The 23,129-nt window shown below is 37.0% G+C and overlaps 3 protein-coding genes across 3 annotated transcripts; all 3 read left to right on the top strand.

Moving 5' to 3' along the window:
• The first annotated feature begins 2,350 nt into the window (after nt 1-2,350).
• LOC127210610 (olfactory receptor 10C1-like) lies at nt 2,351-3,313 on the top strand. The gene has a single exon (XM_051170307.1). It carries the CDS (start codon nt 2,351-2,353, stop codon nt 3,311-3,313), a length of 963 nt encoding a protein of 320 aa, XP_051026264.1.
• A 5,681-nt stretch (nt 3,314-8,994) lies between these two features.
• Nucleotides 8,995-9,900, top strand: LOC127210722 (olfactory receptor 6C74-like). Its single transcript, XM_051170461.1, has one exon. It carries the CDS (start codon nt 8,995-8,997, stop codon nt 9,898-9,900), a length of 906 nt encoding a protein of 301 aa, XP_051026418.1.
• An 11,797-nt stretch (nt 9,901-21,697) lies between these two features.
• On the top strand, nt 21,698-22,654 carry LOC127210730 (olfactory receptor 6C70-like). Its single transcript, XM_051170470.1, has one exon. It carries the CDS (start codon nt 21,698-21,700, stop codon nt 22,652-22,654), a length of 957 nt encoding a protein of 318 aa, XP_051026427.1.
• Nucleotides 22,655-23,129: the final 475 nt, after the last annotated feature.

Here is a 23,129-nt window from a genome sequence, read left to right as displayed (position 1 = left end):
GAGACCTTTGAGCTCAAACCAAGCCATAATGCCAACATCCCAGTGTCTCTAGCAGGTAGATGACCCATTGTGGAACATCTCAGACTCCTTAAATATATGAGCCAGTTCTATAGAAATTCCAGCACTATCTGCACTTTCTCTCCCTCCCTCCCCCCTCTCTCTCATATATATATATATATATATATATATATATATATTAACTTGTGTATTTAACCACTCATGCATCTTCTCTTCTTGATTCTATCTCCCCCTTGAGACTTCTCTCTTCTAAAAACTCCAATATTTGATTGCAGTTGGTAGTTGTGGAAAAACTAGGAAACAGATCTATTCAAAATAATACCTTCAAAGTTGGCTTCTCAACACTCCTTTCTTTTGCTTTTGTTTTCATGAAAAGAACTTAAAATATTTAAGCCAGTAGAAAATATACACTTTAACCAAACATAAGCTTTGGATTAAAAATATTGTAATTATTTGTTTTATTTATTTATATATTTATTTATTTATTTATTTGTTGTGTGTGTTTGTGTGTCTGTGTGTATGTGTGTATGTGTGTTTGTGTGTCTGTGTGTATGTGCCGTGTACATACAAGTATGTATGGCGACTTCCTTACCGTCCACCAATTAGGTTGAAGGACTGAACTCAGGGTGTCAGGTTATCACACTAGATGTGGTTACCCATTGGGCTAAGATGCCAGACCCCAAGTTGTTTATTCCTTAAGAGAAACAAGTTGCATAAAAATGTATCAACCAGTTCAATGGGAAATTCAGTATTTTTGGTCATGTATGATAGTGATGGGATGGAAATGTCTATATGAGTTGTTTGGACTCCATATGTATTCTAAACTACACCTGCCTGTACTGCAAAGATCTTAATGGTAACTTTGTAATTGAGCTTCATAAAGATTGCTATGTCACAGTCCTTAGAGTTTCAGGTAAATCATGGGCATCAGTTAGAAACTTTTAGTTTACTGTGTCTTAAATGAAATAATCCATAACGGTAGATTATGTCTGGAAACATACCAAGAAAACAAAAGCCAAACTGCATAATAAACATGGCTTTGTGTTGTTTTTTTAACACAATCCTCCTGAGGTTAGCAATTACACAATATGGGGATATAATCCCTATGGTCTCTCATAAAAATAAATTCTACCTACACTTTATGATGTCATTTGGCATTGTAGAACACTTACAGTGCCAACACCAATAAGAAGCTTTCTTTCCTAGATAGCCATTCCAGCCGCAATATCTGAAAAGGTTCACGAAAGTTTAAAAGGAGATCCTATGTGTTTTTGATGTCTGCAAATCTTACTTGTCTAATCAGTAACATATCCTATTTAAGCCAAAGCCCGATTGTTATGTAAATAAATACTAAGTGAGTGGCTTTAAAATACTTTTTTTTTTCTGTTGAATACTTAAATGGACCATTGAGATAACTGCAGAGATCTGAAAATCAGAAAATGATACTTTCTAATTTAATTTTGTTTTGTAATTGAAACACTTTCATGTGTCCATTGTAAAACAGCTGCCTGTGTGATTTCAGCCTAACAAGTCTCATCTGTACTACCTGTAACCTCTTCCTCTGTATCCTGCCAGGGGGAAGTGATCTAAATTCTGAAAGCTACTAACCTGCACTCCCGGCATACTCAGGTAATCAAGTTTATTCCTTCCCAAGTCTCTAATGGAGTTGAAGACCAGGTAGCTTAGTTGTTTAGGGGTTAAGATGTTTTCAGGTCTAGATAGGTGTTTTAAGTTGATAATGACAACATGTGATGGAGATTGATTTACATTCAGAATTTTAGATACACCAAGATAGGAAAGATGTTTTATTCAAGGCTGTCAAGGACAAATAGCCAAAACACTATATAACTCCTGATTGTGTCATGGTTCTTCTTGCTATCGGGAGTTTATTGTATATATGAGCAATAATATAAATATATATGTTAAAATTTTTTAAATATTTAATTAATAAAACATAGTCTGAAAATTTTAAAAAGCAACTTGTGTGCATTACTAGGTAAAAATTGAAATTCTTAATTTAGATGCCTTTTTTTATACAATTTTCTGTGAAAAGAAAACAAAACCCACAGCAGAAATGTGCACCCACCTGACTGGGTTATGCACCCACCTGACTGGGTTGTGCACCCACATGACTGGGTTGTGCACCCACCTGACTGGGTTATGCACCCACCTGACTGGGTTGTGCACCCACCTGACTGGGTTGTGCACCCACCTGAAAGACTGGGTTGTTCGTCTCACCAGCATCTAGCTGTCTCTGTTCTCCTATTAGCACACTGATAGTGGGAGAGTACCATTGCTGACGGTCGCCCGTGGCTGCTGACTGCGTCCATAAATGTCTAACTCTGAGCTCATGAAGAACGGAAGCCTGCCCCTCTGCACTGAATTTACGTTGGTGGCCTTTTCTTCTCTGGCAGAGCTGCAGCTTGTCCTCTTCTTCGTGTTCCTGGCTATCTACTTGTTTACCTTGGGAGGAAACTTCATCATCGTCTGTGTGATCTGGGCCACCTCTTCCCTGCACACTCCCATGTACTTCTTCCTGACCAACCTCTCCTTTCTGGAGATGTGCTACATCAGCAGTGTGGTGCCTCAGATGCTGGTGCACCTGCTGGTGCAGCCCAAGACCATAAGTGTGGGAGGCTGTGCAGCTCAGATGTATGTATTCACCATCTTGGGGCTGACAGAATGCTGCCTTCTGGCAGCCATGGCTTACGATCGCTTTGTGGCTATTTGCTACCCACTGCATTACACTCTGCAGATGGGCCCTTCTGTCTGTTTGAAGTTGGCTGGGGCATCTTGGATGACTGGGATCCTGGTAGAATCAGCTCAGACCACCTGGATCTTCACTCTTCCCTTCTGTGGAGCGGGAACGATTCAGCACTTTTTTTGTGACATCATGCCTGTGGTGAAGCTAGCTTGTGTGGATACTTCCCAGAATGAAATTGTGCTGTTTGTTGTTTCCCTGGTCTTCATTATGAGCCCCTGTGTCTTCATTCTGTGCTCTTACATCCGCATTATTCTAGCCATCTTGAGAATGCCCTCAGCAGCGGGAAGACACAAAGCTTTCTCCACCTGCTCTTCTCATATACTGGTTGTTTCTCTTTTCTATGGCACCGCCTTGTTCACTTACCTGCAGCCCAAGAGTTTGCACACTCCAGACACTGACAAGGCTACTGCTCTCATGTACACTGTGGTCACACCTGCTCTGAATCCTGTTATCTACACTTTGAGGAACAAGGAAGTGAAAGAAGCCTTTCAAAGGGTGACACAGAGGAAACTTTTTAGACAAATAGACTAGTTCACCCCCAGCCACTGATGCTTTTGCCACTGGAGAGAGTTTATCCAAAATGGTTTTTTTTTTTTTTTTGTATCATTTCACGTTGTTATTGAAGACACTTATCTATACTTCATAATTCTCAATGTAAACAACTAAAACATAACACATAGTAGGATTATTATTTGTTTAATCATTCATTTATTCAGAACCTTTTCTATGGTATTTGGAATTGAACTAAAGTCTAAGAAAGTGTACTGCTATCTAACTAAATATATTCCTTTTTTCATTTTTAGTTTGAACTTTCAGACAAGTTTTGAGATTACCCTATAGCCTATTTAGTACTTGGATCCATGGTTTTTCTACCTCAGTCTCTTGAAAATCTGGGGTTACAAAGCAGCACTAAATCTGGTTTATTCAAATTTCAACTTTGCATCAGTGTGTCATGGCTACCACCATTTTCTAAAATTGTTAGAAGTAGTTAGTCATGGAACAGAAATATTGTAAAAAGAAGAAGAAGAAGAAGAAGAAGAAGAAGAAGAAGAAGAAGAAGAAGAAGAAGAAGAAGAAGAAGAAGAATCCAGTAATGTATTTCCCTTTAGATCTAGTAAGATATAGAGTCCATGCCTCATGCCAAGAATATTTGTTTAAAGCTTGATCCTAGAAGGTTAAGAAATCTCATGCCATTGCTTGCTCACTGTTGTTAAGTGCAGATTTATGGAAATAGCCATGGATTCCTGTAAGTTTAAAGTGTTTGGATTTTAACTTTGGAGATGGTAAATTGAATTGGAGGGATATGTTGTGAGTAAAAAATAGAAATAAACTAAATTAACATAATTGATATACTTGTATTTGATGTTCACAATATTAAAGAAGATGAAGAACACATATGTATGATAAAGAATTGGCTTGTGTAGCCAGTATTTTTGGTTGTCAACTAGACTACATCTGAGGTTAACCAGAAACCAGCCTGTGAGGCATTTTGGGGGGAGGTGTTTTTGTTTTTTTAATTGGCTGGGGCAGGAAGACTTGGCTTAAATCCAGATCACTTCAAGTTGGAATACCCACCTTTACTCATATACATTCTTATGGTGGATTATAAAACAACAACAACAACAACAACAACAACAACAAGGAAGCTTTTGCTCTTTGCCTCTTTCCCTGACTCTCCTCATAAATTCTTTCTTCACTGGCTTTAGAGCCCAACTCTTTGTGGTAAGAGCAGACTGAAGACCAGGTGAGACATCCAGCCTAGTAGACTGAATAAGTACTAGATTCTTGGACTTTCCCTTGGGAGAAAGGTTTTCAATAGGTTGGACCACAGCCTAAAAGACACTCTTATAAATCAAATATATAACTGGATGGAGACCACAAATTTAGATTCTCTCCCTTCCCTCCCCCCTTCATCATATCTGTCTGTGGGTCTCTCCATCTTCTCCCATCTGTTGTTGGAGGAAGCCTCTCTGATGATGATTGGGAAAGGCACCAATCCCTGGGCAAAACAGAGTACCATTAGGAATCATTTCCTTGATTTGTTCTCAGTTGTGTTTGGCCTATCCTAGGTTCCTGGTCATCCAGGCTGTGTGAGTCATAGGCTTTTTCTTGTAGTGTGGGCCTCACTTTAACTCAAACATTGTTGGCCACTCCCACAAGCTCTATGCCATCATTGTCACAGCAAACCCAGAAGGCAAGACAGATTGTAGGTAAAGGGTTTTGTGGCTGGGTTAGTGTCCAGATTTCTCTTTCTGTAGACTTCAGAGTACCTTCGCCTGCCAAAGAGTCTAGAATGTAAGGGTGAAGGTTCCAAGTCTGAACCAGATCGACTTCTCTATCCTCAATGAGCTGTGAGGCATCTCTCAGAGTCTATTCTATTTGCCCTCCCCAGGGAACTCATGCATCCCCCTATAACTCTTCTCTTTGCCTAACCTCTCAAGCTCTATGGATTGCAGCTTAACAGCTAATACTCCCTTACAAGTGAGTGCACACACTATTTGTCGTTCTAGTCTGGGTTACACCACTCAAGATAATTTTTTTTCTAGTTGTCCCCTTGGTCTGCAAATTTCACGTGTACCATATTTTTAAATGTATACTTCAGTTGAGAGACACCTAGGTTGTTTATAGTTTTTTTGTCTATTATGAATGATGCTGCAATGAACATAGTAGACCAAGTGTCTTTGTGGTAAGATAGAACAACTTTTGAGTATATGCTGGAGTGGTAGAGCTGGGTCTTGAGGTAGATAATTAGATTCCCCATTTTCTGAGGAAGTCACACACTGGTTTCTAAAGTGGCTGTAGAAGTCTGCACTCCTAATAGCAGTAGAGGACTGTCCTCTTTGCTTCACATATGCACCAGCATGAGCTGTCACTTTTTTTTTTTTTTGCACTCCTAATAGCAGTAGAGGAATGTCCTCTTTGCTTCACAGATGCACCAGCATGAGCTGTCACTTTTTTTTAGTCATTCTGACAAGTGTAAAATGAAATCTCAAGGTAGTTTTGATTTGTATTTCCCTGATGACTCAGGATGTTGAACATTTCTTAAGTCTTTCTCAGCCATTTGCAATTTCTCTATTGAGAACTCTGTTTTTAAAAATGCAGATTGTCTGGGGAGTACATTTGGATAACATAAAACGTGCTGATTCCAGGGGAAATGTTGTTATGAATCTCAAATTCTCATGAGAAATTTTATTTTCTCTTTAAGTATTGATTCAGGAAGTGAGCACATGAAAACTCCCTAAGATTAGGATGGATTCATTTCATATGGCACTATGCACAGTACGTAGAAAATTATTCAATTCATGGACCACATTACTACAGTAAAAAGAGGATTTAAAAATAAAAATCTCCTGGGAAAACAATATCTAACAAAATTGTTTAGAAGATTGTCTTAATAGGTGAGAAAAACACATCATGTATTGTGGTTTAAAGTCAGGTGCATTCAAAGAGTTCAGTGTCTGTGTTCATATCAGCCACTTGATTGAACAGTTTAGTATAAAGATACTGGTCCAAGTACAACTGTGTTTATATATCTGACTTTTTATGGTGTGTTTGTGTGTGTGTGTGTGTGTGTGTGTGTGTGTGTGTGTGTGTGTGTGTGGTGTATGTAGTGTGTTTCTAATAACCTGTAGTACTTTTTAGACTTTTTACAGTTAATTGGGGTCCATAATTATAAAAATATTTGCAAAAATTAAACAATATTTTCTACTAGGTACATTAAGTTAATTTTTAAAGTTTTTCTATGAAAAGGTTGGTATGTTTTCATCACCTTTAAACTATAATTCAGAGAAAATAAGATGAATATAACCTTTGACTGTTGATAATTACAACTAAAAACTTTTTCCATTTCAAATTAATCTGATACTCATAATGGGTGCTACAACTAAGTGAAAGTTCATTCATGCATTTGACTTCAACGTGAATTCTACTCTTGTCATAATATTCTGTGGAGTCATTGGTATATGTGATTGAAGTTGCACAAATGATCTTAAGTAATAATACTGTGATTTCTGTGCTTTAGATATATGAATTCCTATATTTTTGGACATTATGATAATCTGTGAAAACAAGGGAAACTTGTAAGAGATGCTTTCATGACTCTCTGGATGTAAGGGGGTGTCCAATAACAGTGACGATTTTCTTTACCCCTGTCTGCCGACTGTGAGATCAGGCATGCTTCCAAGTGGACTGTGGCTTTGTCCTGAACTTTGATTCAGTTCCCCTCACTATCATGGGATTTCTGCTTCTCATTCTAAGACCTGTCATAGAACCCAAATAGTTCCTGCAAACATTTTTTTTTTTTTTATTTTCTGAGACCAGGTTTCTCTGTATAGCCTAGGCTGTCCTGGACTCACTTTGTAGAGCTCGCTGGTCTCTAACAGAGATACACCTTTTGCCACCCTGAGTGCTGGGATTACAGGCATGTGCCACCATGCCTGCCTCTGCAAACATTTCTTAATATTGTTTGAAACAAGTGTGGGCTTTTTTTTACACTTGATATCTTATTTTATTTATCTGCAATCTCTCCTAGGAATAACATATACATTAGAGTGGTAGTAAATAATCACCATAATATCCTTAAGGCAAAAATAATACCTTAGAACGCCATGTACTTCATGAAAATGTAAGCATCTGAGTGTCTGATGATGAAGATCCTAGGTAAGAAGTTTTCCCAATAGATAGATTTTATTACTTTTAATACTAGATGCCCAACTTAATAGCCACATAAATCTAAGCAATTTTGTTTATTAATAGTGTCATTTCAATATATTTAGTCATCTACTTCTACTTGCTAATATCTTTCCTCATAGTTTCCCATCTTTATTCCCTTCTCCTGTGACCCTGACATTCTGTCTTACCATCAAGCCCAGAGTCTTAAGTATACTAGTCATCCACTCTGACACTGAGCTATATCCTGAATTTCTTTATTTTTTATTAACTTGAGATTTTAATATTACTGTGAGGAAAATACATATCCACTAAAATTGAGTAAAATTTGAGTCATTATTTGATTGCTGCAATGCGCTTTTTAAATTTACCAAATAATCCTCCTCTTTTGCAGGTCATGTATTCATATTGTCAATCTCTTCATAAGACGAACCAGAAAATGTAAGCTTTAGAGGTACACAAAAGGAAGCTTAAAGATTTTTAAACACCACATTTGCATCATATACATTATGAATCTATGAATTTAAACTATGAATATTATGAATTTAATATTTTACTCTTCAAACTCATTTCCAATTTCTAAATATCCTGTATCTTATATTTTTACAAAATTTTTATCCTCTCACTTTACACAACTTTCTAAAACAATATTCACATGTTCCTCCTTGTCCAGTGTACCTATAGCTATAATTTTCTTGAAACCACAATGGTTTACTATAGACACTGATAATGTCAAACTGTTGCTAAAGAAGTGGTATTGGAAGAATAAGTAAGCAAAATATAGGGTGACAACAGAAATCAAAGTAATGAAAATAGTAATAGAAACTGTAGATAAAATTACTTCAATTATTTAATTCAATAGAAACTCTAAAAATTACCTCAATAATTCACTCTCAATTTTGAAATTACATCTTCCCCTTGAAAATAGAAGTTCAAAATTAGATATTTCAGCTAGATGAGTTTTTAAAACTGGAAAGATATATTGACCCCGGGGAGAATCTCTCTCTCTCTCTCTCTCTCTCTCTCTCTCTCTCTCTCTCTCTCTCTCTCTCTCTCTCTCCTCTTTTTATCCTTTCCCTTCTTTTTCAATATAGACTTCTATATTCCAAGATAATAACATCACTGGATTTCTTTGAAAATAATTAACATTGTATTCAATTAAGCTTCCTTAAGAGAGTAGGAAATATGACAGTGCTGTATGCTCAAGAAACAAAATAGCTTTTCTGTCTTCTTGTGTCTTTAATTTCCTGATAATTTAGTCACCTAAAAGATATACCAGATAACACCATTATATAAGTTATTCACAAGTATAATTATAAAGTAACATTTTGTTTTCTGCTCAGATCCATTAACCAACAAAATACTATTTTCCTGGCATAGACCTCCTTAGATCATGGATTAGTAATGATCTGTCTAAAACTTCGCTTTGGCAATGCTGATGGTATTTTTCATCAAGATGTGTCACTAGTATAGTTCTGTAGTGAAAACCTCTTCCCAAACCCTTCTCTCTTCATCTTGGACCAGCTAAAAGTCAGAACATCCCAATGAAGAACCATACGAGGGTGACAGTTTTCATCCTTGCAGGCTTGACTGATGACCCACAGTGGAAAGTTGTGCTATTCATCTTCCTGCTTCTTACCTACATGCTCAGCATCACAGGCAATCTGACCATCATAACCCTCACCCTGGTAGATACTCACCTGAAGACCCCCATGTATTTTTTCCTTCGGAATTTTTCCTTCTTAGAGGTTTCCTACACTACTACATGTATTCCCAAATTGCTTGTTACTATGGCAACGGGGGACAAGACCATTTCTTATGGTAACTGTTTGACTCAAGTGTTTTTTGCTTTCCTGTTTGGAGCATCAGAATTTTACTTGCTGGCAGCCATGTCCTATGACCGATATGTAGCCATCTGCAAGCCCCTGCACTACATGACCATCATGAACAATAAAGTCTGTGTGCAGCTGGTCCTCAGTTGTTGGCTTGCTGGATTTTTTGTCATCTTTCCACCGCTCCTGTTAGGCTTGGATCTTGACTTCTGTGCCTCCAACATTGTGGACCATTTCTACTGTGACACCACCCCTCTCCTGCAGCTTTCCTGCACAGACACACAGCTCCTGGAGATGATGGGATTTGTCTCAGCCTTGGTGACACTCTTACTCACGTTGGTCATGGTGATAATATCCTACACCTACATTGCCCTGACAATTCTAAAAATCCCTTCGGCCAGTCAGAGGAAGAAGGCTTTCTCTACATGTTCTTCTCACATGATCGTGATATCCCTCTCATACGGCAGCTGCATCTTCATGTATGTTAAACCGTCAGTCAAGCAGAGAGTGTCTATTTCCAAGGGAATTTCTGTGCTCAATACTTCAGTGGCTCCACTTCTGAATCCTTTTATCTACACCTTGAGGAATCAGCAAGTGAAAAGGCATTCACTACAATGATGCAACGGATTGCATCTTTCTCTAAGGAAATGACGTTCTCTTTAATTATATGAAGAAATGAGGAAAGGAGATTTTAAATAACACAGTTGACCCTGAGATAAGTCCGGTTCCATTTCCTCTCCTTGTATTGTTACTCATGTTCACAACTCCAAGAGAATTGTGCAAACTGAGCCGGTTATACTTGATGCCTCTAGGAATATATGTATTTGTTTGTGTATTTGTGTATATTTGTGTGATATATACATATATATATGTTTATGTGTATGTATATGGTGTATACGTAAAGTGTGAGAGGCCATAAGGTTTAAAGAGAGCATGGGAGGTATATGGGAAAATATGGAGGGAGGAAACCGCCATGCTAATCACTAATATAAGGTAAACCTGGAGCTACATTGAAATATCTGACTGTAAATAAAATACTTATTTTATTTTTACCAATAAAAAGATGAGATGATTCTCAGCATAACCCTTTTATTTGTAAACATCTCAAAGAAATGGTAGCTTCAACATTTTTGCTATATCAAATAATTTTTTTACAATATTTAAATTTTGTATTACATTTATTTGTGGTGTGTGTGTGTGTGTGTGTGTGTCGCGGCGCGCGCGCGCCGCGCGACGCTCAATGGTGTGTTCTACAATCAAAGGAAACCTGTGGTAGTTAGTTTTGTACATCCACTGCCAGGTTCTCAGGGACCAAACTCTTGTTGTCAGGTTTAACAGCAAGTTTCTCAGTAAATGTGACTTTTATTTCCTTTTTTCCTAGTTTTTTTCCCTGAACTCTGAATGGCTGGTTCAACTCAGTTGTTCTGGCTTAAAACTCCTCTCCAAGTTGACTGATTCAAACTGGCTCCTCTCTGAATTGTTTCATGTACTGAACTCAGCTCAGCTCAGCTCAGCTCAACAGCACTCAACTGAACTCTTCTCTCATTGCATTGTTCTTAAGTGTCTTTCCTGCCTGTTCTCAAGTATAGCCTGTCTCTGACTCATTCTGTCAAATCCATTTCTGATTTGTCTGCCCCTCAATTAGATGTCCTTGTGTTTGATTTAAATGTGTGTACTCACTGTGTTACTGTCTTCCAGCCAGAGAGATTAAAAGTGAATACTAAGGGCGTGTTTGTGTTGCAGCTAAAATAAACAGGACTTTGGATGTGATCCCTTGCCAGAGTATCCATGTGGTTGGATTAAAATCTCTCTACATCCATGTATTAGGTATAACAGGTTGTTAAAACTTTATACCAGGCATCATTTCTCATTTTCTTCTTCTTCTTCTTCGTCTTCTTCTTCGTCTTCTTCTTCTTCTTCTTCTTCTTCTTCTTCTTCTTCTTCTTCTTCTTTCTTCTCCTTCTTCTTCTTCTTCATTACTTCTTGTGCATCTGTGGGTCTGTCACGTGTGCACAAGTATATAAGTGTCTCCATCACTTTCTACCTTATTACCTGACTCAAGGTCTCATAATTCATCTAAAGTGATGCTAGTATTCAGCAAGCCCCCAGGAGCCTCCTGTCCCCATGCCCCCACAGCCTGAGGTTATAGGCACATGTGATGGCACCAAGATCTTTACATAGGCTCTGGGAACTTAAGCTCAGGCTTTAGGATAGCAGGGCTTTTGTCTACTGAACCATTTCCTTAGTCTCATAGCTCTTATTTTATACATTAAATATATTTGCTCTGCCAGGGTGTTATTATTAATCTGTTTGCTGTATTGCAATTATGATATAAGGCTTATAAAACTGTATCTTAAATAAAAGACCTCCATAGAATCTTTATTCATGATTTCTAGATACTTCCATGAATGTATATAAAACAATTTCTCTAAATTTTCAAAATCCAAAGCTTTTTATAGTTATATGCCTTTTCCTCTTACGATGACTAGTGAAAATGAATAAACAAGCACTAAAGCAGTGATAAATATGTGACAGATACTATAAACAATTAATAAAACTGAATAAACTTTGAGTTTAGGTGTACATTGATCATTGAAGAAAATGTCCCCAAATTAGGGCTGGCAAGATGACTCAGTAGATAAATGTTCCCCACTGTAAAAGAGAATGTATTCCTACAAGTTGTCCTTTGGCCTTCACATTCTGTGGTGCCCAAGCACACTAAACAATTAATCATACAAATGGCTCCAAACTTCATTTCTAAATCACAATTTGTGCAGTTTCATTTGACTCATTGATTTAGAACACTATAGCTTTTGAGAAAGCAAATAGGATTACTCAGGCACTGTCCCCTTAGTGATAGAGTCACACACTGGGAACACAAACAGACACTCAAAGTAATTATTCCTCAAGTGGCTTTAATTTGGCATTATCTACAAAGTAATAATTGTCATATGATACAATATTACTTAACACTTGCTATAGCACTTCTACAATGGTCTTGCAATGTCTTTTTTTATTTTGGTGCGTGTGGCGGGGAGTGATGCATATGTGTTCACATGCAGAAGCACACGCAGGCATGCATGGAGGCCAGAGGCTAACATCAAAGTGTCTTCCCTTGATGACTTGACCAAAATTTTAGCATACAATTTCTTTTTGTGTCTGTAGCTCCCTGTGTTTGCTTGGTTGGCTGGCCACTAGGTAAGGTCTCAGGATCAGCATCTCTAAGTTACAGACACACTGTATTCCTGTGTTTGGTTGGCTGGCTGGCCACTAGGTGAGGTCTCAGGATCAGCATCCCTAGATTACAGACACACTGTATCCCTGTGTTTCCTTGGTTGGCTGGCCACTGGGTGAGGTCTCAGGACCAGCATCCCTAGCTTACAGAAACACTGTATCCAGCCTTTGTGTGGGCTTTGGGGAACCAAACTCATGTCTTGATGCTTTCATAGCAAGCACTTTACCCATGGTGCCGCACTTCAGTCCCCAAAGTGGTTATTTTTATTGTAGTAATTAATACCATTATACTTGTAAAAATGAACATTTTAGAGACAAAAAAATTATGCTATTATAGTCCTTGATGGCCTGATAATCACTATATAACCTAGGTTTGCCTGATACTTGTGACAACACTCTTGCCACAGGGTTTTAAGGAGAGCTTTTACTTTTATTGTTTTACTATGTAAATAATCTGACTTCAACTTGCCCTCTCCCCTACTCAGCTCCCTAGCACAATGCTCATACATTCTGGCTAATAGACTTATTTTTATTCAGTGATAAATATAAAAGGCAGATTGGCTTTTTAAAAGTTGTTTTCATGTTTTTAAATTATCCTCCTTTTCCTTAGGGACACTGTCCCCTTAGATTTCCTGTAGAGGCCATTGTAATATTTAAATAACTGGGAACTGGTATTATCTGGTTTCTACATGATTTCTGCTATAATAATTTTATAAAATTGTGAAGTAAAATTAGTTGGACATATATGTATTATCTCATAATTTCTCTGGTATTATAAAAATGTTTTAGAAGAATTTCTTGTTGTCTAAGGTATGAGCTTAAATGCTCAGAGATATGATTCAGAGTAAATTTTGCTTTGTTTGTTAAAATTCACATGTTAATACTCTGTTTTTAATTAGCCTGAAGGAATCTTTTATATTAATTTTCATGTCCACAATGTTAAATATTGCTTTCATTGAGTATATTTGCCTTTTAGTTTGATTGTTCATACACTCAAGAAAAGATGGTGCTACATGTTCTGTTAATGGTAAGTGAAATAATAAAATTAGTTTTCTTTAAAACATTTAAGAATAATTTTCTTATAACAAAAAATAAAATAAAAAGACAACATGAAGTTTAGAGAGGAGAAGGTGAGGGACGCTGAGGTGAGGTAGAAGGAGGCAGTGGTGAATGGATGTGATCAATATACATTGCGTAAATGCATGATATTTGCAAAGACTTACAAAGCAATGCATGGCATTACTATTTAAACATTAAAGAATTATATACACAAAGGAACTTAAAATGTAAAAGATCAGGTCATAAAATTTTTATTTTCAAATAATTTCTCACCTATGTCATAAGTCATGAAATAAAGGCTAGACTCTGATTCAAGAACTTGAATCTAAGTTTCTAGTTTTGCAGTTTAAACAAGAAATCACACTAGAGAATTATAGAGAAAATTGTAGTCCTTCTGTTGGCTAATTAGTGAAGACCTAAGCAGTGTAGAGGCCATGCAAACATGTAAAGTTAGATAAAGGTTTTTTTTCCAAAGAGCATCAACTATACATGTTTTAGTACATTGCTAAAATTGGGGGAGGGGATGTTGGAATGTTGACTGTGATCAATGTATTTTGAGCAAGTATAACTCATTGATAATTTCTAATTGTCAAATTCAGTTTTGCTGAAAAAGAAGATAAATATATCAGCAAAGGGGAAACTACCAAATGAAGACAGGGTCAAGGAATGAGGTAACTATCTAAATCATTTTTAGAACTCTATTTTGCCTGCAGCATCCATGTAATTTCTACAAAACACAAGTAGCCTTCCCATGCTCTGGATCTTTTAGTATTTTTGTCCCTATTCAGAGAAATTCTCTGTGCTTTGCTTGTAAGAGTTGTGTTGCATGTGTGTACCCATGAGGAGGGGGATGTGTGGAAATGCCATGATCAGTTGTGCTCTGTATTTTGACCAGTGGTGGTTTTCTGTGATGGTATCAATCCATTGCAAATAGCAGTGTCCTTCATAATGGATGGCAGAGACAGTCGCCTATGGGTAGAAGGATAGGATTTGCATGCAGTTAGTAACCATGTGTGTCTAGTAATGTGGCTGTAGTAGACTCTCCTCCAGGATCTCGTCGTTCCTGGCTAGCTGGCTAGGTTTCCAGTACCAGGCATGGCATCCTTCCTGTTGAGTACGCCTTGAAGTCCAATTACAGAGCTGTTGGTTACCTCTAAGACAGGAAAGCCACTATGATCTCTTTAGGCGTATACTGCATAGTGAGTCATTGTTGATAGATCAGGTTCATGGGACTCAAAGTTGGATACGCTAATGATTGCTTCCCCCCTACACGTTAGTTTTCTAAAATAATAAAAGGAAAGGGTACCATGAATTTTAGAGGAAACAAGAGAGGTAAATGGGAAGTGGGAAACATTTAAAACATAAGAAAGATTATCTGTATTCAGCAATGCAATAACAAAAAAAAAAATCCTAAAACAGAAAAAAATTTGGTTGATAAAACATAATAAAAGAGCCGTAATATAAGTAAATGTCATAATTTCAAAAGTCAAAGTATTATATTTCCTTCGTTTAGGTTGTGTTTAAGTTAACTTGGAAATAATTTATTAATTATAGAAACTAATAACCAAAGTTTAATCAGGATAAAATTAAAATGAGACAGACTTTATTTTTTGCTGAAAGGTAAAATATTTCTAAGGTTGACTGGATTTCTGCTAATAATGGAATCAAACTACAGATTAAATTTCACTGTGAGGAAATTTTATTTTTAAGTGTTATCAGATTTGTGGATACCTTAGGTATATGAAACTTTTAGATATCTATAAAACATTCAACTTAGACAAAGTTCTTTTAAATTTTATACCTGGAATATTGTTGGATATTTTTCATTAATTGTGTATTTATTGGTGTTCTTATACCAAACTACATCATCTAAATAATAAAATCATTTTTTAAAACTATTAAACAGCCAGGCATGAGGGCACACACCATTAGTCCCAGTACTTGGGAGGTAGAGGCAGGCGGATCATTGTGAGTTTGAGGCCAGCTTGGTCTACAAAGCGAGTCCAGCACAGCCAAGGCTAACACAGAAAGAGACCCTGTCTCGTAAAACCAAACCAAACCAAACCAAAACTAAACTAAACTAAACTAAACTAAACTAAACAAAAAACCAACAAAAAAAAAACTATTAAACAATTTTAGCATTAAATAGTATGATTATATTTTATCTTTTACTTAAGGTCACGGCATTCAACCTATACATAATATTGACATTCAAGTGGTGTTTTTTTTTTTCTGAGACAGATAATTTTACACTATTAGTTCAGAGAGTGTTTTCTGTCTATTAATGTATCTCTTCAGACTTCCAAAGTGCCCTATAATAATTGTTTCTTCTTAGATAGAACAGAATATTCTAAAGGCTGAATCAAATCAGCAAAAAGTAATAGACTTTGTCTACCAATTAATTATTTTTTTGATATAAGTAATTTTTAAAGAAAATTTTCTTATTTTAGACACTACTTCATATTATGCTTAATAAATCCTTGGGTTTTAATTTATTGCAGTTATAATATATGTTTTAAACAACTCTTAGTTTTCAATGTATTTATTTCCTTGCTGATCTTGTGATTTACTGTTTTAGCTCTTCAAAATTTTTGTTTATAATGTGTGTGCATGTGTTTGTATGTGATGTGTGAGTGTGTGTGTGTGTGTACGATGTGTGAGTGTGTGTGTACGGCGTGTGTGTGTGTGTATGCTGTGTGTGACGTGTGAGTGTGTGTGTACGGCGTGTGTGTGTGTGTATGCTGTGTGTGACGTGTGAGTGTGTGTGTACGATGTGTGAGTGTGTGTGCTGTGTGTGTAAGTGTGGGTGTGTGTGTGTGTGTACGATGTGTGTGACGTGTGAGTGTGTGTATGATGTGTGAGTGTGTATGCTGTGTGTGTAAGTGTGGGTGTTTGTGGTGTGTACGATGTGTGAGTGTGTGTGTATGCTGTGTGTGACGTGTGAGTGTGTGTATGATGTGAGTGTGTGTGTGTGATGTGACAGTGTGTGTATGCTGTGTGTGACGTGTGTGTGTGTGTATGCTGTGTGTGACGTGTGAGTGTGTGTATGATGTGAGTGTGTGTGTGTGATGTGACAGTGTGTGTATGATGTGAGTGTGTGTATGATGTGAGTGTGTGTGTGTGATAGGTGAGTATGAGTGTGTATGATGTGAGTGTGAGTGTGTATGTGTGTGTATGATGTGTGAGTGTGTATATGATGTGTGAGTGTGTGTGTACGACATGTGTGTGTATGCTGTGTGTGACGTGTGAGTGTGTGTAATATGTGAGTGTGTGTGTATGGTATGACTGTGTGTGTATGATGTGAGTGTGTGTGTACGATGTGTGAGTATGAGTGTGTATGATGTGTGTGACGTGTGAGTGTGTGTGTATGATGTGAGTGTGTGTGTATGATGTGTAAGTGTGTATATGATGTGTAAGTGTGTATATGATGTGTGAGTGTGTATATGATGTGTGAGTGTGTATGCTGTGTGTGACGTGTGAGTGTGTGTATGATGTGAGTGTGTGTGTGTGATGTGACAGTGTGTGTATGATGTGAGTGTGTGTATGATGTGAGTGTGTGTGTGTGATAGGTGAGTATGAGTGTGTATGATGTGAGTGTGAGTGTGTATGTGTGTGTATGATGTGTGAGTGTGTGTATTAAATGTGAGTGTGTGTATATGTGTGTGTATGTGTGTGCATAATGTTTATGAATACATACATATGACCCATATATGTGGCCAGAGGAAAACTTTGGAAAATCAGTTTTCTGCTTCCACTTTTGGTTCCCTGGTTCACATTAAAATCAGGAGATTGTACGGCCAGCATTTTATATTTTTCTCCAAATGATAACACTGGGCCAGTAATTCTTTTATTCAAACTGGAAACTAAAGTTTTAACAAAAATGTGTATGTCATAGGAATACACATATAAAAACAATCCTGATTAGTAAAAGAACTGCTAGAAAGATCACATTCCAAGACTTTAAGTTGTAATATGGAGTTATAGCAATAGACCAGGCTAGTATTCGCACAAATACAGACATATAGATCAATGAAATTAAATTTAGTACTCAGATATAAGTCCTATATTTATAGATACCTACCTTTTTAAAATAAAGAAGCCAGAAATGCTCAGTGGAAAAATGACAGCATCTTCAATAAATAGTTCTTCATAAACTGGACGTCACTTGCAAATATATATGCTTACCACCCTGAACAAAGCTCACATCCAAGTGGATCAAAGACCTCAAAATAAAACCAAATACACTGAATGTGACAGAAGAGAAAGTGAGAGATAGCCTTGAACTCATTGGCACAGGAAAAGACTTTTTGAAAAAAAAAAAACACCATTAGGACTAAGAACAACAATTAATATGTAGGGTTTCATGAAACCTAAACCTTTCTGAACAGCTAGAGACATGGTCATTTGGACACTGTGGAAGCCTATGGAATGGGAAGTTGTTCTTACCAACTATACATCAGAAAGAAGGTTACATCCAAAATACATAAAGAATTCAGAAAGCTACATACCACGAAAACAAATAACACAATTTTTAAAAAATGGGATACTGAATGTTCAAAAAAAAGAAAAGAAAAGAAAAGAAACTGAAATGCCTGAAAAACACTAAAGTCATCATCAGGGAAATGCAATCAAAACTACTTTAGATACCATTTATAAAACATATGACAACTCATGCTGTCAAGAACACATAATAAGGGGAACACTCATCCATTGCTGGTGGGAGGGCAAACTTGTACACCCACTATGAAATTCAGTGTGCCACTTGCTTAGGAAGCTGAGAATAGCTCTACCTCAAGATTCAGCTATAACCCTCTTGGATAAACAGACAAATGCTTCATCCTGCAACAGAGACACTTTCTCAACCATGGCCATTGCTGCTTTATTTATAACAGCTAGAAATTGGAACCAATCTAGATTTCTGTTCACAAGTCAATGAATAAAGAAAGTGTGGTACATTTACATAGTGGCATAGTACTCAACTGTTAAACAATGAAAATTTCAGGTAAATAAATAGAACTAGAAAAATTATCCTGAGTGAAGTAACCAAGACCCAGAAAGAAAAATACAGTATGCATTCACTTATATGTGAATATAAGCTCTTTAATCAATTATAATCACCTTACAATCGATAGAACCACAGAGGTTATGTATAGAGTGAGGGACAAGGTTTCTATAGGTAGACCTTGCTGGGAAAGGGAAATAGGTAGCTATGGATGGATTGGGAGGGAATAAACAGGAAGATTAAGTGGAAATGGGAAGGAAAGAGAGGAAAAGAGTAAAAAAGCTAAAAGTAAGGGATTTTTGAGGGATAGCACAATAACTTACTGTAGTAGATGCTCCCATATATATTTGAAGGTAATCTAAATGATATCACCCAACAAAAGGAGAGACAAAGCCCCAACTGGGCATCCTTTGTCACCAAAGGAAGTTTCTAGTACCAGGAATGGAATATATCTGATTGATGTGTTGGCCAAAGGGTGATCCCTAAACTACCCAGGCTTTTGTTGAAATGTAGGTGATTCCCCTCAAACTGATGTCAAGACCCCACTGCTGAAGACAACACCTGCACAAGTCATCAAACATGGAGAAGTTGAGCTGGTGTCCATAGAGCTTTTACCCATACATGCTGGCATCTTAGGTACAGGATCTCTGCACCCTACTAAAGGACACACATAAACACCAACTCAGCCACAGTTCTTTATCTACAGCAGTGTCCTGCCTGCAAGATATGCTGGCACAATGGTGGCACAAAGGCTGGGGGTATAACAACCAGCATGTGATTTTACTTAAGGCAGATTTTACCAGATGGAACTCTTGCACAACTCTGCTTGTTTGACCAAGAACCCAAGAGTAGAAGCCCAGGGACCTAGGCTAAAACCACATACTGCTTTTCTGCTTAAAGAATGCAACAGTAAAATGACTCCTAATGACGTTTTGCTATGCTCATAGGTCAGCGCCTTGCTCAGAATCATCAGAAACGATTTCTCAGGCCGCAGATGGAAACAAATACAGACACCCACAGCCAAACATTATTCGGAGAATGACAGACCTTGAAACACTCAGCCGTAAAGGGGATGCTTCCTTCAAATTCCTCCCCGCTAGGCTTCAGGAACCCTAAGGAAGAGGATGTGTAAAAGTGTAGGATCCAGGGGAGATGCAGGATGCAAAGAAACAAGAAATCATCACAGAGCCTGAGGCAGCAGGCAGCACCTGACCTGCATAGCTCTTCACCAGATGGGATCCAAAAGCTGAAAGGAGAAGTGGACATATTCCCCATCCCTAATCCAGAAGTAAACTACAACGGGTAGCCACCTGCAAATAGAATTTAATTTTCCCCAAATGACTCTCACTATGGAAACAAATCACTCTTGATGGTAGGCTGCATGCAACACAGCAATGTCCAAAGGGGGAAAAATGAACTCAGTGCTATCTTTGGAGACTCCTGGTCTCACAATGTCATGCCAAAGCTTTTAAATATTTACATCTTATTTTTATATATTTATTTAATATAAAATTATATTCTCTCTTTTTAACATTACTGTGTGTGTGTGTGTGTGTGTGTGTGTTATGGTTTGGTGTTTTAAGGGATTCCTGAGTGTACAAAAGAGTGGCTCTCTGCATCTTTATCTGTTTCACGTGACCTGTTTCGGGTGTTTTCCCTCTGTTCGTTTTCTTCTGTTCCAATGCTTGAGTACTTGTTTTATCATTTTTGTTTTTTATTTTATTCTTATCATCTAGAAACCTATTTGTTTATTGATAGGCAGAAAGTTTGTGGATGCAGGTAGACAGGGACTGGGAGCAGTAAAGGGAAGGAGTGTTGTAATAAGGTTATATTATGTGATAACAAGAGGGATTTTAAAAGTATATATATATATAATATATATGAAGATCTTATGATTTTATCTTTATAAAATATTGACATTTAAACATCTCTCATTTTTAAGATAATTTTTAACCACAAAATGCATCTCTTTAATTTCCCAAGATTATCAGAAGTCTGACTTTTTCATTTTTTCTCAAACAATATATGCTTTAGAAGTACTAGTCCTTAAATTTCATTGCATTATTATTATTATTATTATTATTATTATTATTATTATTATTGAATTAGCTAAAGAAAATACTGTTTTAAATAAAATCCAGCCAATGCCAGAGTAACTACGGCATCTATAGGATTTCAAATTTGACTTGTGTAAGTTTAATAACATGAAGAACATCACTTAAGTTGTTCATATTTAATCTACATTTAAATATTGAAATGAATTCCAAGAGCACTAAAATACATGCTATTGAAGTGTAAATCCTAACACTGTTTCAGTAGTATCTGTTTACTAGTAGTATGTTTTTAAACAATGATGCTAAAAATAGAATTTCCCATAGTTCTTCAGTTTTTGATAACAGCATCTTAAAACTTCACTTAGCATGCTCAGCATATTTTCAGAACCTATAACTAAATTCTTTCTATTTACTGAGTGCTATAATTCTAAAATATATGATATGCATAAACTTTCACATGATAATTTTTAATAAACTAACATTTATTTAATATTAAAAATGTAGAATTTACTGCTCCTATCAAATTAGAGGGGTTAAGGTGCCCCTGCCATATCTGTGTCTGCCCAGTATTTAATTATAAGCTTAAATATCTTGATTGTATTTCTCCATGATGTTTGTAGTCCACAGAAAAGCTAGGTGAGGAAACAAGACATATTTTAGTATGAAGTTTAGAAGGTATTAATTAAGTTATAGACTTTAGCTTATTATACTGGAATAATTACTCTTAGGTAAAGTAAGTAATATGACATTTAATGAGATATTTAATTTCCAATGCAAAGCTATTTACTAATTTAACAGATCCATAATTAGTTACAATTAAGTCAAAGTTTAAATTAAATTAAAAGAGTAGTAAAACTAAGCTATTACAAGTTGTTCCGATCGGTTTCTTTAAACTGTTACTGGAAAAGCATTGTCATATGGTTACTATCATGTCTCTAATACCCATAAATGTTATACTTGAAAGGGCTGTGCTTCAGGAATATGGATCATATAACTTATTATTTAACGGATATACATCTACTCGTGTGTGTTTTAATTCACATATCTTTTTACTTATAGAACTTGAATGAGATCACAAAGAGAAATGAAGAACCATACAAGACAGATAGAATTTATCCTTCTTGGATTGACAGATAATTCTCAGTTACAGATTGTAATTTTTTTGTCTCTTTTCCTAAATTACTTGCTGAGTATGCTGGGGAACTTAACTATTATTGCCCTCACCCTGCTAGATCCCCTTCTCAAGACACCAATGTATTTTTTCCTCCGGAATTTTTCTTTCCTGGAAATTTTATTCACAACGACTTGCATTCCCAGATTTTTAATCTCCATTGTAACCAAGGGAAATACAATTTCCTACAGTGGTTGTATATGTCAATTGTTCTTTTACATACTCTTGGGTGGCACAGAGTTTTTCCTTTTGGCTTCCATGTCCTATGACCGCTATATTGCTATCTGCAAGCCTTTGCACTACGCATCTATCATGAGCAGCAAAGTTTGTCATCAGCTTGTCCTGGGCTCTTGGGTCACTGGGTTCCTGGTCATTTTCCCACCACTGATTATTGGCCTTGACTTGGATTTCTGTGCTTCAAATGTCATTGACCATTTCCTGTGTGATGTCTCTCCTGTCCTCCAACTTTCTTGCTCAGACACACATTTACTAGAACTGACGGCTTTCGTCTTAGCTCTTGTTACACTCATTGTCACACTAGTCATAGTAATCCTTTCTTATGCCCACATTATCAAGACGATTATAAAATTCCCTTCGGCTCAGCAAAAGAAAAAGGCCTTTTCCACTTGTTCTTCTCACATGATTGTTGTTTCCCTCACTTATGGGAGTTGCATATTTATCTACATAAAGCCATCAGCAAATGAAAGAGTTACTTTGAGCAAAGGAATAGCTCTGCTCAACACTTCAGTGGCCCCTCTGTTGAATCCGTTCATTTATACACTGAGGAATAAGCAAGTTAAACAAGCCTTTGGAGCCGCATTTAGAAGAATATTTTATGCTTCAGAAAGGTGATGGGGGCGCTTTCAGCAAATATGGCCATTTGGACCTCCTGTGTTCTGCTTGACAAAACCTCTCCTGCTCCCTCCCTTTCAATGACTCTCAGAAAACTCTCCAGGAGACCTCCTGTCTTTAGGTTTCTCAATAACCAGATATATATCTGTTTCACCTAAGTTAGCATAAGGTCTCGCTGTTCCATGCTTCTAGGAAACTGCCAGCTCAGCGCCACCTGACCATGAAGGGAACATTGTGCAGTATGTAGCAGGAGAGGGCTGACCTCGCTCTCACCCTAGTTCCCCCTCTGCCCGCACCCAACCTCCTGCCTTGTGCTTATAAGCAGCCTGGGAAAAATAAAATTTTGTCAGCTTGATCAGATCTTTTTGACTTGCTGTCCGTTCCTTGCATCTCTTGTCCCCCATTCTCTCCTGAGGGGTCGGTGGGTCTTGGTTGATTGTCTGGCGGGCCTGGACAGAAGGGCAATAAAACTTAA

This window comes from Acomys russatus, chromosome 28 (assembly GCF_903995435.1).
Source record: "Acomys russatus chromosome 28, mAcoRus1.1, whole genome shotgun sequence".
NCBI classification, from domain to species: domain Eukaryota; kingdom Metazoa; phylum Chordata; class Mammalia; order Rodentia; family Muridae; genus Acomys; species Acomys russatus.
The sequence above is the reverse complement of the archived record's forward strand: the minus strand, read 5'-3'. Positions and strand labels throughout refer to the sequence as shown.

What these genes read in the sequence shown, in the direction of transcription:
- LOC127210610 (XM_051170307.1), top strand. Translation starts at nt 2,351, where the DNA reads ATGTCTAACTCTGAGCTCATGAAGAACGGAAGCCTGCCCCTCTGCACT.
- LOC127210722 (XM_051170461.1), top strand. Translation starts at nt 8,995, where the DNA reads ATGAAGAACCATACGAGGGTGACAGTTTTCATCCTTGCAGGCTTGACT.
- LOC127210730 (XM_051170470.1), top strand. Translation starts at nt 21,698, where the DNA reads ATGAGATCACAAAGAGAAATGAAGAACCATACAAGACAGATAGAATTT.